At 47.3% G+C, this 15026-nt stretch overlaps 1 protein-coding gene across 2 annotated transcripts in view; it reads right to left on the bottom strand.

Moving 5' to 3' along the window:
* Positions 1-5578, bottom strand: part of rapsn (receptor-associated protein of the synapse, 43kD) — a 585875-nt gene extending 580297 nt beyond the window's left edge. For both annotated transcript variants that reach the window (XM_067977685.1, XM_067977686.1), the window contains exon 1: positions 4667-5578. In XM_067977685.1, the coding sequence (XP_067833786.1) occupies positions 4667-5377 (711 nt within the window). In that variant the 5' untranslated portion in view covers positions 5378-5578. The remainder of the gene's footprint in view (positions 1-4666) is intronic.
* Between the last annotated feature and the right edge of the window lie 9448 nt (positions 5579-15026).

Below are 15026 nucleotides of genomic sequence, written 5' to 3'. Positions count from 1 at the left end.
CATTAACACACACATCAATAACACACACATCAATAAACACACATCAATAACACACACATCATTAACACACACATCATTAACACACACATCAATAACACACACATCAATAAACACACATCAATAACACACACATCATTAACACACACATCAATAACACACACATCAATAACACACACATCAATAAACACACATCAATAACACACACATCATTAACACACACATCATTAACACACACATCAATAACACACACATCATTAACACACACATCATTAACACACACATCAATAACACACACATCAATAACACACACATCAATAAACACACATCAATAACACACACATCATTAACACACACATCATTAACACACACATCAATAACACACACATCATTGACACACACATCATTAACACACACATCAATAACACACACATCAATAACACACACATCATTGACACACACATCAATAACACACACATCATTAACACACATCATTAACACACACATCAATAACACACAGATATTCCCAATATATATCAATGATTCGGATGAGGGAACCAAATGTAATATTTCCAAGTTTGCTGATGACACAAAACTAGGTGGGATTGTGAGTTGTGAGGAGGATGCAAAGAGGCTTCAAGGCAATTTAGACAAGTTGAGTGAGTGGGCAAATACATGGCAGATGCAGTATAATGTGGATAAATGTGAAGTTATCCACTTTGGGAGGAAAAACAGAAAGGCAGAGTATTATTTAAATGGTAAGAGATTGGGGAATGTTGATGTACAAAGGGACCTGGGTGTCCTTGTACACCAGTCACTGAAAGCAAACATGCAGGTGCAGCAAGCAGTTAGGAAGGCAAATGGTATGTTGGCCTTCATTGCAAGAGGATTTGAGTGCAGGAGCAGGGATGTCTTACTGCAATTATACAGGGCCTTGGTGAGACCACACCTGGAGTATTGTGTGCAGTTTTGGTCTCCTTACCTAAGAAAGGATATACTTGCCACAGAGGGAGTGCAGCGAAGGTTCACCAGACTGATTCCTGGGATGGCAGGACTGTCGTATGAGGAGAGATTGGGTCGACTCGGCCTGTATTCACTCGAGTTTAGAAGAATGAGAGGTGATCTCATTGAAACGTATAAAATTCTAACAGGGCTAGACAGACTGGATGCAGGGAGGATGTTTCCCCTGGCTGGGGGGTCCAGAACCAGGGGTCACAGTCTCAGGATACGGGGTCGGACATTTAGGACTGAGATGAGGAGAAATGTCTTCACTCAGAGGGTGGTGAACCTGTGGAATTCTCTACCCCAGAAGGCTGTGGAGGCCAAGTCATTAAATATATTTAAGAAGGAACTAGGTAGATTTCTGGACACAAAAGGCATCAAGGGGTATGGGGAGAGAGCGGGAATATGGTATTGAGATAGAGGATCAGCCATGATCATATTGAATGGCGGAGCAGGCTCGAAGGGCCGAATGGCCTACTCCTGCTCCTATTTTCTATGTTTCCATGTTACGGTATGCGTGTGATTGACAAGTGATGTATCATTCGGGGAATATACATGAGTATTCTATCAGTGTGAATGTACACTAGGGTTGTATCATTGAGATAATGTCCACTAGTGCTGTATGAGTGTGAATGTACACTAGGTTTGCACCACTAGTACCACTTGGATCACTGGGTGAAAATACATCAGTACTGTATGATTGTGAGTGTACACCAGGATTATATCATTGGGTGAATATACCCTCGTACTGTATGATTGTGAGTGTACACCAGGATTATATCATTGGGTGAATATACCCTCGTACTGTATGAGTGTGAATGTACACTAGGGTTATATCATTGGGAGAATATACCCTCGTACTGTATGAGTGTGAGTGTACACTAGGGTTATATCATTGGGTGAATATACCCTCGTCCTGTATGAGTGTGAGTGTACACTAGGGTTATATCATTGGGTGAATATACCCTCGTACTGTATGAGTGTGAGTGTACACTAGGATTATATCATTGGGAGAATATACCCTCGTACTGTATGAATGTGAGTGTACACTCGGGTTATATCATTGGGTGAATATACCCTCGGACTGTATGAGTGTGAGTGTACACTAGTGTTATATCATTGGGTGAATATACCCTCGTACTGTATGAGTGTGATTGTACACCAGGGTTATATCATTGGGTGAATATACCCTCGTCCTTTATGAGTGTGAGTGTACACTAGGGTTATATCATTGGGAGAATATACCCTCGTACTGTATGAGTGTGAGTTTACACTATGGTGATATCATTGGGTGAATATACCCTCGTCCTGTATGAGTGTGAGTGTACACTAGGGTTATATCATTGGGTGAATATACCCTCGTCCTGTATGAGTGTGAGTGTACACTAGGGTTATATCATTGGGTGAATATACCCTCGTACTGTATGAGTGTGAGTGTACACTAGGGTTATATCATTGGGAGAATATACCCTCGTACTGTATGAGTGTGAGTTTACACTATGGTGATATCATTGGGTGAATATACCCTCGTCCTGTATGAGTGTGAGTTTACACTAGGGTTATATCATTGGGTGAATATACCCTCGTACTGTATGAGTGTGAGTGTACACTAGGGTTATATCATTGGGTGAATATACCCTCGTCCTGTATGAGTGTGAGTTTACACTAGGGTTATATCATTGGGTGAATATACCCTCGTACTGTATGAGTGTGAGTGTACACTAGGGTTATATCATTGGGAGAATATACCCTCGTACTGTATGAGTGTGAGTGTACACTAGGGTTATATCATTGGGTGAATATACCCTCGTCCTTTATGAGTGTGAGTTTACACTATGGTGATATCATTGGGTGAATATACCCTCGTCCTGTATGAGTGTGAGTTTACACTAGGGTTATATCATTGGGTGAATATACCCTCGTACTGTATGAGTGTGAGTGTACACTAGGGTTATATCATTGGGTGAATATACCCTCGTCCTGTATGAGTGTGAGTTTACACTAGGGTTATATCATTGGGTGAATATACCCTCGTACTGTATGAGTGTGAGTGTACACTAGGGTTATATCATTGGGTGAATATACCCTCGTACTGTATGAGTGTGAATGTACACTAGGGTTATATCATTGGGTGAATATACCCTCGTACTGTATGAGTGTGAGTGTACACCAGGGTTATATCATTGGGTGAATATACCCTCGTACTGTATGAGTGTGAGTGTACACCAGGATTATATCATTGGGTGAATATACCCACGTACTGTATGAGTGTGATTGTACACTAGGGTTATATCATTGGGTGAATATACCCTTGGACTGTATGAGTGTGAGTGTACACCAGGGTTATATCATTGGGTGAATATACCCTCGTACTGTATGAGTGTGAGTTTACACTAGGGTTATATCATTGGGTGAATATACCCTCGTACTGTATGAGTGTGAATGTACACCAGGGTTATATCATTGGGTGAATATACCCTCATACTGTATGAGTGTGAGTGTACACTCGGGTTATATCATTGGGTGAATATACCCTCGTCCTGTATGAGTGTGAGTGTACACTAGGGTTATTTCATTGGGTGAATATACCCTCGTACTGTATGAGTGTGAGTGTACACTAGGGTTATATCATTGGGTGAATATACCCTCGTACTGTATGAGTGTGAGTTTACACTAGTGTTATATCATTGGGTGAATATACCCTCGTACTGTATGAGTGTGAGTTTACACTAGTGTTATATCATTGGGTGAATATATCCTCGTACTGTATGAGTGTGAGTTTACACTAGTGTTATATCATTGGGTGAATATACCCTCGTACTGTATGAGTGTGAGTTTACACTAGTGTTATATCATTGGGTGAATATACCCTCGTACTGTATGAGTGTGAGTTTACACTAGTGTTATATCATTGGGTGAATATACCCTCGTACTGTATGAGTGTGAGTTTACACTAGTGTTATATCATTGGGTGAATATACCCTCGTACTGTATGAGTGTGAGTTTACACTAGTGTTATATCATTGGGTGAATATACCCTCGTACTGTATGAGTGTGAGTGTACACTAGGGTTATATCATTGGGTGAATATACCCTCGTACTGTATGAGTGTGAGTTTACACTAGTGTTATATCATTGGGTGAATATACCCTCGTACTGTATGAGTGTCAATGTACACCAGGGTTGCATTTGGCCTGTGATCTGCTAACCCGTTTAATTAGCGGGCGGTTTGTTAAATTTTGCTGTTCTGAGTGAATGTGGGGGTGTGCAGTGGGGACTGAGCCCTCCCACTGCCCCCCTTTGGTCCCTCAGAAACCCTGGGTGGGAGTTGTGAAAATACAAGCCCTTTTCTTTCCTGAACTATTTTGGAGAAACAAGTCCCGAAAAGGGTCACGATAACCCAGAAGGGACGTGATCCTCGCAGACTGCCGCCTGACCTCTGCCCCTGTGTGCCAGCTATACAGGCGAGGGGTCAGCAACTCGGGCAGAATCCTCCCTGATCCCCACGCCTGTTCGGGAATCCCCTCACGGGCTTCTCTTGGCAGCTGAGGGCTGTGTCTGAGGCCTTGAATCTCTGAAAGCTTTATCCGCCCCAATCCCCTCCCCACCCAGAGAGCTGATCACAATCGATATTTCATGGATCTTGGCAGCTCAGTGTGTTTCTTACCTCACAGCATTCCATCGCATCCTCCAAACGCCCCAACTTGCGGTAAGCTACGGCCATGTGGTACTGGCTCATTGCTCTGTACTTCAGGCTCCAGCCCTTACCGTAGTCACTGACCAGCTCGGTCCCTTTGCAGGGGAAGAAGAGAGCCTTCTCATAGTCCTTCAGCTGAATATAGAAGCTGCCCAGGCTGCAGCACACCCTGCACTCCAACATCTTGTCGTCGTTGCTGTGTGCGTAACGCAGGGCCTTTTCGAAGCACTCCAGGGCTTTCTGGAAGGTGCTGAGCCCCAGGTAGGCGTTGCCCATGCTCAGACAGACCTGCCCGTTCAGCTGCAGCCCGACTGTGGTGCCCTGCATGCTCAAGCACGTCTTACAGTAGGACACGGCCTTGGGGAACTCACAGAGTTTCTCGTTGCTGCGGGCCAGGTTGAGGTAGGACTCAGTGATGTAATCGGAGTCACCAATCTCTCGAGCCACGTCGATCTGAGTGACTGCGAACTTCATCATGTCCTTGTACTTGCCCATTTCCGAGTGAGCAGTGATGAGGCAGCCCAGGACCCGGAACCTTCCGCCCAGGTCGCTGGTCTTCTCCAGGACCCGGTTCCAGATGTCTAGGGCTTTGACCGTCTCGTTGGATTGGTACAGACGCAGGCCTTTCTCGATTTGCTGCTTGGTTTGGTCCTGTCCCATGTCCACTTCAAACAGGAGCATAGAAAGCTCAGAGTGAACTCGCAGCCCCGTCCGATGTGGAGAGGGAGTGGGGAGCTGTGTACGGGGTGGGGGGAATAAGGCTGGTGTGCGGGGTCAGACAGTCTCCCGAGCAGGAAACGGAATGAGTGGCACACAGAGCAGGCACTTCTCAGCTGCAATGTCCGGTTGACAGAGGCCTCCATTCAGGGTCTGAATGGTGGGCCTGGCAGAGCTGGAACTCACTCAGTCCCACCCACACCTCATCATCATTTCCCCAGCACCAAGGGAGGCGATTGGCCGCAGCTGTGCCTCTCCGTTCCAGCCATGTGGCAATTGAGGAGCTGCAGCCGTCGCTGTCAGTCAGCAAGGCCACAACAAGTCTCCGATCGAGTTCAAAGTACAGCTGGCAGCAGTTAATCCACCAAGTGCAAAATAACAATGACACCCCCTGAATAACCCTCTCCAAATCCAGCTCCCTGGAGCCTGCTGGCAGGAGCCCAGCCGAAACAGCACAGAGGCCGGGGGGACAGGCCGCTTTCAGACTGCTTGTCGACAGGGAGCAGACGGTCCCTGGTGACCAAGGCCCGGTGCGGTGGGGGAAAGGCTGAGGGGGGGGGCTGGTGAGAGAGCAAGGCTCCCTTCAGTCTCCCGAAGGCTGCACGACAGATGTTAGTGAGATCACGGCCCCAGAAAGCAGCTCATTGGACTTCAAAAAATCCTCCAATTGTACTCGATCGGAATGGCTGGTGAAGATCTAAAAGGACAATCAGTGAATGACAAAGGAACAAACTTGCACTGACATATTGCCTCCCAAGGTCTCCGGACACCCCAAAGCTCTTCACAAAGAATGAAGTACTTTCATGTGGGAAACACAGCAGCCAATTTGTGCACAGCAAGATCCCGCAAACAGCAATGTGATAATGACCAGATCATCAGTTTGACTGATGTTGGTTGAGTGATAAATATTGGCCCAGGACACCGGGGAGAATTCCCCTGCTCTGCTTTGAATAGTGGCCGTGGGATCTTTTACATCCACCTGAGAGGGCAGACGGGTCCTTATGGCTCCTCCACCAGTGCAGCACTCCCTCAGTACAGCCCGCTTGATTGGCACCCCATCCACCACCCTAAACATTCACTCCCTTCACCACCGGTGCACTGTGGCTGCAGTGTGTACCATCCACAGGATGCACTGCAGCAACTCGCCAAGGCTTCTTCGACAGCAGCTCCCAAACCCGCGACCTCTACCACCTAGAAGGACAAGGGCAGCAGGCACATGGGAACAACACCACCTGCACGTTCCCCTCCAATTCACACACCACCCCGACTTGGAAATATATCGCCGTTCCTTCATCGTCGCTGGGTCAAAATCCTGGAACTCCCTTCCTAACAGCACTGTGGGAGAACCGTCACCACACGGACTGCAGCGGTTCAAGAAGGCGGCTCACCACCACCTTCTCAAGGGGCAATAAATGCTGGCCCAGATAGCAATGCCCACGCCCCGATAATTAACATAAAAAAAAATGCAGACATGCAGATCCAGACCTGCACGCGCACGCACACAGGTATGCACAGACACATGTACAATCAGACATGTACACACAGCCACGCATGAAAAAAGGAGGCAGGTGACAGAATCTTCTCAAACTGTTTAATAGTAAATACTAAACAAGGAAGGTACCACACTTTCATACAAAAGGACTGCAAATCTGCGTGTGCAGTTAAAACAGTTTAGTACCCAGTCAAGACAAAAATAGTAGGAAAATCTGAAACAAATCCCAGCTTTATTCAAACTAGCAACATTTTGCCATTCCTCTACACAAACTGGTTGCTCCAAAACAATTACAAGTGTTTTTTTTATTTTTTATTATTAATTCCATAATTTGTCTCAAGGTTACATCACAAAAAAAAATCACACAAGATAATGACACTTTGCAAACAAAAGCTTCACCTTTGTAATAAGAGAGTAAAATTGCATCTTACTTTAGTAGAGAGGTTTGGTCATTGGGGCACACTTTTAGAAATCAGTAACGTTCACATTTGTTAATCGTTTTATAGTGTCCTCGTATAAAAGGCAAAGTTGTACAAAACCTAGAGAGTTAAATACAATCAGTTTGTACCAATAAAAAGCCCACAGGATTCTGAATTGAACCAGAGGACACAGATTTAAGGTGATTGGTGAAAGAACCAAAGGTGACATGAGGAAAAACTTTTTTACCCAGCGAGTGGTTGTGATCTGGAATACACTGCCCGAGGGGGTGGTGGAGGCAGATTCAATCACGGCCTTCAAAAGGGAACTGGATAAGTACTTGAAAGAAAAAAATTGCAGGGCTACGGGGATAGGGCGAGGTAGTGGGACGAGCTGGATTGCTCTTGCACAGAGCCGGCACAGACTCGATGGGCCGAATGGACCTCCTTCCATGCTATAGCCTTTGTACGATTCGATATCCCACCCAGTCTAATCCCACTCTCCTCACTCCCCATCCCCTGGAATTTCCCACCCAGTCAATCCCACTCTCCTCACTCCCCATCCCCTGGAATATCCCACCCAGTCTAATCCCACTCTCCTCACTCCCCATCCCCTGGAATTTCCCACCCAGTCAATCCCCACTCTCCCCTCACTCTCCATTCCCTGTAATACGCCACCCAGTCTCATCCCACTCTCCCCTCTCTCACACATACCCTGTAATACCCCACCCAGTCTAATCCCACACTCCCCCTCACTCCCCGTACACTGTAATATCCCACCCAGTCTAATTCCACTCTCCTGCTCACTCCACGTAGACTTTAATATCCAAAACAGTCCAATCCTACTCTCCTAACTCCCCATACCCTGTAATATCCCACCCAGTCTAATCCCACTCTCCTACTCACTCCCAGTACCATTTAATATCCTATCCAGTCTAATACGACTCTCCTGCTCATGCCCCATAGCCATTAATACCCCACCCAGTCAATCCCCACTCTCCCCTCACTCCTCATTCCCTGTAATACGCCACCCAGTCTCATCCCACTCTCCACCCTCCCCATACCCCGTAATATCCCACCCAGTCTAATCCCACTCTCCTCACTCCCCGTACCCTTTAATATCCCACCCAGTCTAATCCCACTCTCCCCTCACTCCCCGTACCCTTTAACATCCCATCCACTCTAATCCGACTCTCCTGCTCACTCCCCGTAGCCTTTAAAATCCCACCCAGTCTAATCCCACTCTCCCCTCACTCCCCCATACCCTTTAATACCCCACCCAGTCAATCCCCACTCTCCCCTCACTCCCCATTCCCTGTAATACGCCACCCAGTCTCATCCCACTCTCCCCTCTCTCACACACACCCTGTAATACAAAACCCAGTCTAATCCCACACTCCCCCTCACTCCCCATACACTGTAATATCCCACCCAGTCTAATCCCACTCTCCGATCACTCCCCATACCAAGTAATACCCCACCCAGTCTAATCCCACTCTCCCCTCACTCCCCATATCCTGTAATATCCCATCCAGTCTAATCCCACTCTCCCCTCACTCCCCATATCCTGTAATATCCCACCCAGTCTAATCCCACTCTCCCCTCACTCCCCATATCCTGTAATACCCCACTCAGTCTAATCCCACTCTCCCCTCACTCCCCATATCCTATAATACCCCACCCAGTCTAATCCCACTCTCCCCTCACTCCCCATATCCTGTAATACCCCACCCAGTCTAATTCCACTCTCCCCTCACTCCCCATATCCTGTAATACCCCACCCAGTCTAATCCCACTCTCCCCTCACTCCCCATACCCTGTAATATCCCACCCAGTCGAATCCCACTCTCCCCTCACTCCCCATACCCTGTAATACCCCACCCAGTCTAATTCCACTCTCCCCTCACTCCCCATATCCTGTAATACCCCACCCAGTCGAATCCCACTCTCCCCTCACTCCCCATACCCTGTAATACCCCACCCAGTCGAATCCCACTCTCCCCTCACTCCCCATACCCTGTAATACCACACCTAGTCTAATCCCACTCTCCCCTCACTCCCCATATCCTGTAATACCCCACCCAGTCCAATCCCACTCTCCCCTCACTCCCCATATCCTGTAATATCCCACCCAGTCTAATCCCACTCTCCCCTCACTCCCCATATCCTGTAATATCCCACCCAGTCTAATCCCACTCTCCCCTCACTCCTCATATCCTGTAATACCCCACCCAGTCTAATCCCACTCTCCCCTCACTCCCCATACCCTGTAATACCCCACCCAGTCGAATCCCACTCTCCCCTCACTCCCCATACCCTGTAATACCACACCTAGTCTAATCCCACTCTCCCCTCACTCCCCATATCCTGTAATACCCCACCCAGTCCAATCCCACTCTCCCCTCACTCCCCATATCCTGTAATATCCCACCCAGTCTAATCCCACTCTCCCCTCACTCCCCATATCCTGTAATATCCCACCCAGTCTAATCCCACTCTCCCCTCACTCCCCATACCCTGTAATACCCCACCCAGTCTAATCCCACTCTCCCCTCACTCCCCATACCCTGTAATACCCCACCCAGTCTAATCCCACTCTCCCCTCACTCCCCATACCCTGTAATACCCCACCCAGTCTAATCCCACTCTCCCCTCACTCCCCATACCCTGTAATACCCCACCCCGTACCCATTAGTATTTTTTTGAGAGTCCTACTTCCTGTTTGCTCTGTAAATGAGTGGATGGGTTTTGATACAGACGGGGACTGCCTTAACTGGAGCCCAGTACATTCCCTCACAGTCAGTGCTTCCAGAGAGAGCAGAGAACACACCATCGAGATACATACTCTCGGTAAACGATTGGATGTAGGCTCATCTCCAGAGGGTCAGTACTCAGGGAGTGCTGCACTGTCAGAGGGTCAGTACTGAGGGAGTGCTGCACTGTCGGAGGGTCAGTACTGAGGGAGCGCTGCACTGTCGGAGGGTCAGTACTGAGGGAGTGCTGCACTGTCGGAGGGTCAGTACTGAGGGAGTGCTGCACTGTCGGAGGGTCAGTACTGAGGGAGTGCTGCACTGTCGGAGGGTCAGTACTGAGGGAGTGCTGCACTGTCGGAGGGTCAGTACTGAGGGAGTGCTGCACTGTCGGAGGGTCAGTACTGAGGGAGCGCTGCACTGTCGGAGGGTCAGTACTGAGGGAGTGCTGCACTGTCGGAGGGTCAGTACTGAGGGAGTGCTGCACTGTCGGAGGGTCAGTACTGAGGGAGCGCTGCACTGTCTGCCCTCTCAGGTGGATGTAAAAGATCCCATATGACGAAGTGCAGGAGAGTTCTCCCCTGTGTCCTGGGCCAACATTTACCCTTCAACCAACATCAGTAAAACAGTTTATCTGGCCATTTATCCCATTGCTGTTTGTGGGATAGAGTCATAGAGTCATAGAGTTATACAGCACGGAGAGAGGCCCTTCGGCCCATCGTATCCGCGCCGGCCATCAAGCCCAGTCTACTCTAATCCCATATTCCAGCATTTGGTCCGTAGCCTTGTATGCTATGGCATTTCAAGTGCTCATCCAAATGCTTCTTGAATGTTGTGAGGGTTCCTGCCTCCACAACACTTTCAGACAGTGAGTTCCAGACTCCAACCACCCTCTGGGTGAAAAAGTTCTTTCTCAAATCCCCTCTAAACCTCCCGCCTTTTACCTTGAATCTATGTCCCCTTGTTATAGAACCCTCAACGAAGGGAAAAAGCTCCTTCGTATCCATCCTATCTGTGCCCCTCATAATTTTGTACACCTCAATCATGTCCCCCCTCAGCCTCCTCTGCTCCAAGGAAAACAAACCCAATCTTCCCAGTCTCTCTTCATAGCTGAAGCGCTCCAGCCCTGGTAACATCCTGGTGAATCTCCTCTGCACCCTCCAAAGCGATCACATCCTTCCTGTAGTGTGGCGACCAGAACTGCACACAGTACTCCAGCTGTGGCCTAACCAGTGTTTTATACAGCTCCATCATAATAAAGGCAACTATCCCATATGCCTTCTTTACCATCTTATCTACCTGTTCCGCCGCCTTCAGGGATCTGTGAACTTGCACACCAAGATCCCTCTGACCCTCTGTCTTGCCCAGGGTCCTCCCATTCATTGTGTATTCCCTTGCCTTGTTAGTCCCTCCAAAGTGCATCACCTCGCACTTTTCCGGGTTAAATTCCATTTGCCACTGTTCCGCCCATCTGACCAACCCATCTATATCGTCCTGCAGACTGAGGCTATCCTCCTCGCTATTTACCACCCTACCAATTTTTGTATCATCAGCGAACTTACTGATCATACCTTTTACATTCATATCCAAGTCATTAATGTAGACCACAAACAGCAAGGGACCCAGCACCGATCCCTGTGGTACCCCACTGGCCACAGGCTTCCAGTCACAAAAACAACCTTCGACCATCACCCTCTGCCTTCTGCCACTAAGCCAGTTTTGTATCCAAAGTGCCAAGGCACCCTGGATTCCATGGGCTCGTACCTTCTTGACCAGTCTCCTGTGGGGGACTTTATCGAAGGCCTTACTGAAATCCATGTATACCACATCCACTGCGTTACCCTCATCCACACGCCTAGTCACCCCCTCAAAAAATTCAATCAAATTAGTCAGACATGATCTTCCCTTGACAAAGCCATGTTGACTATCCCTGATTAATCCTTGCTTCTCCAAGTGGAGACTAATTTTGTCCTTCAGAATTTTTTCCAATAATTTTCCTACCACTGATGTTAGGCTCACTGGCCTGTAGTTCCCCGGTTTTTCCCTACTCCCCTTCTTGAATAATGGTACTACATTAGCGGTTCTCCAGTCCTCTGGCACATCCCCTGTGGCCAGAGAGGTTCTGAATATATGTGTTAGAGCCCCCGCAATCTCCTCCTTTGCCTCACACAGTAGCCTGGGATACATTTCGTCCGGGCCTGGGGATTTATCCATTTTTAGGCCTGCTAAAACCGCCAATACCTCCTCGCGCTCGATGTTAATATGTTCGAGTATATCACAGTCCCCCTGCCGTATTTCTATGTCTACATCGTCCTTCTCCATATTGAAAACAGATGCAAAAAATTCATTTAGAACCCCTCCTACATCTGCCGGCTCCACACACAGATTGCCATTTTTGTCCCTAATGGGCCCTATTTTTTCCCTAGTCATCCTCTTACCCTTAATATACTTATAAAACATCTTAGGATTTTCCTTTATTTTGCTCGCCAGTGTTATTTCATGGCCCCTCCTTGATCTCCTAATTTCTTTTTTAAGTATCCCCCTGCACTTTTTGTACTCCTCTAGGGCTTCCTCCGTCTTTAGCCTTTTGTATCTGCCAAAAGCCCTCCTTTTTTTCCTAATCCATTCTCGTATATCCCCTGACATCCAAGGTTCCCTGGAGTTCTTGAAACCACCCTTGACCTTTACGGGAACATGTTGCCATTGTATGGTCTCAATCTCCCTTCTGAAAGACTCCCATTGCTCCGATGCAGATTTTCCGACAAGCAGCTGATCCCAGTCCATTTTGGCCAGATCCTGCCTTATCCTATTAAAATCGGCCTTCCCCCAATTTAGAGCCTTTATTTCCGGCCCCTCCCTGTCCTTTTCCATGACCACCTTAAATCTCACCGAATTATGGTCACTGTCACCAAAGTGCTCACCTACTAGCACTTCTTCCACTTGGCCGGCCACATTCCCTTGAATTAGGTCCAGTACCGCCCCCTCTCTTGTAGGACTTTCTACATGCTGGCTCAAAAAGCTCTCCTGGATGCACGTTAAGAATTTTGTACCCTCTAAGCCTTTTACACTCTGAGTATCCCAGTTAATATTGGGGAAGTTGAAATCCCCCACTATTATTACCCTATTATTTGCACAATTTTCTGAGATTTGCCTACATATCTGTTCCTCTATCTCCCCCTGACTGTTTGGGGGTCTATAGTACACTCCCATCAAAGTGCTTGCCCCCTTTTTGTTTTTAAGCTCCACCCATATGGCCTCATTAGAGGTGTGCAGAAATTAACTGCTGCATTTCCTATTTTGCAACAGTGACTGCACTTCCACAGTACTTCACCGGCTGTGAAGCCCGTTGGGGCGGTGTGGAAGGTGCGATATAAATAGCAGTCTGTTGGATTTCGACAGTTGTTGTTGATTCTGGGCAGGCCCCGGGTGAGTAGTGGGTGGATGGAAATCTATTCACCTGGTGCGAGCACAGATATCACTGGAGCACAGGTAGAGCTGGCTTCTGATTTGTCAGTGGCATTGTACTGAGGGGTTAGTTTGGGTTTCTGCTGACTGATTGCTGGAATGTACCTTCACAGTCGGGTCGGCCTCATCACTGACACCATTTCCTGACGCCTTTCATAACGTTCAATTGAATTTGGCCAGCCAGTTATCTTGGCCGGAGGCGCATGGCCCGAGAGACTCCTTTCCAGCTGGATGGGAATCACCACACATGGAATCATAGATTGGTGCAGAACAGGAGGAGGCCTTTTGGCCCATCGTGCCTGTGCCGGCTCTTTTATGGACTGCCCGATTAGTCCCATTCCCCTGCTCTTTCCCCGGAGCCCTGCAAATTTTTCCCTTCAAGTATTTATTGAATTCCCTTTTGAAAGTTATTATTGAATCTGCTTCCACCGCCCTTTCAGGCAGTGAATTCCAGATCATTACAACTCACTGAGTAAAAAAATTCTCATCTCCCCCTCTGGTTCTTTTGCCAATCACCTTAAATCTGTATCCTCTGGTTACCGAACCCTCTGTCACTGGAAACAGTTTCTCTTTATTTACTCTATCAAAACCGTTCATGATTTTGAACACCTCGATCAAATCTCCCCTCAACCTTCTCCGTTCTAAGGAGAACATTCCCAGCTTCTCCAGTCTATCCACATAAGTGCAATAAATGAAGTCATCCCATCCCATCCCGAACGTCCCGAATGTCCCAGGTGATTGACATTCTCGGATTGTGCCTTTGATTACCAGCTGTGCCTGGGGATGGGGCTGAAAGAGGAACAAAGAGCCCTGGACAGGGAGCAGCTTCCAGTCTGGGCTCATCACGAGGTGTTGGTCAGATAGTCAGGGAGTTTAAAACCAGCCCAAGAACTGAGCTGCTCTCTGTCTGCATTGCCATGTGGGGGATTGTTTAGAGGGTAGTTTAATGTCAAGGGTCCGCCCACTGGAAGTGTCTTCATTTTGACAATGCTGGAACATTGTTACATTTGTTATTACAGTAGACACCATATTTGTTATTACAGTAGACACTCTATTTGATATTACAGTAGACACTCTATTTGTTATTACAGTAGACACCCTATTTGTTATTGCAGTGAACACCCTATTTGTTATTGCAGTGGACACTCTATTTGTTATTACAGTAGACACTCTATTTGTTATTGCAGTGGACACTCTATTTGTTATTACAGTAGACACTCTATTTGTTATTACAGTAGACACTCTATTTGTTATTGCAGTAGACACTCTATTTGTTATTACAGTGGACACTCTATTTGTTATTACAGTAGACACCCTATTTGTTATTGCAGTAGACACCCTATTTGTTATTGCAGTAGACACTCTATTTGTTATTACAGTAGACACCCGATTTGTTATTGCAGTAGACACTCTATTTGTTATTACAGTAGACACTCTATTTGTTATTGCGGTAGACACTCTATTTGTTATTGCAGTGGACACTCTATTTG

This window comes from Heptranchias perlo, unplaced genomic scaffold (assembly GCF_035084215.1).
Source record: "Heptranchias perlo isolate sHepPer1 unplaced genomic scaffold, sHepPer1.hap1 HAP1_SCAFFOLD_167, whole genome shotgun sequence".
Lineage (NCBI taxonomy): Eukaryota > Metazoa > Chordata > Chondrichthyes > Hexanchiformes > Hexanchidae > Heptranchias > Heptranchias perlo.
The sequence above is the reverse complement of the archived record's forward strand: the minus strand, read 5'-3'. Positions and strand labels throughout refer to the sequence as shown.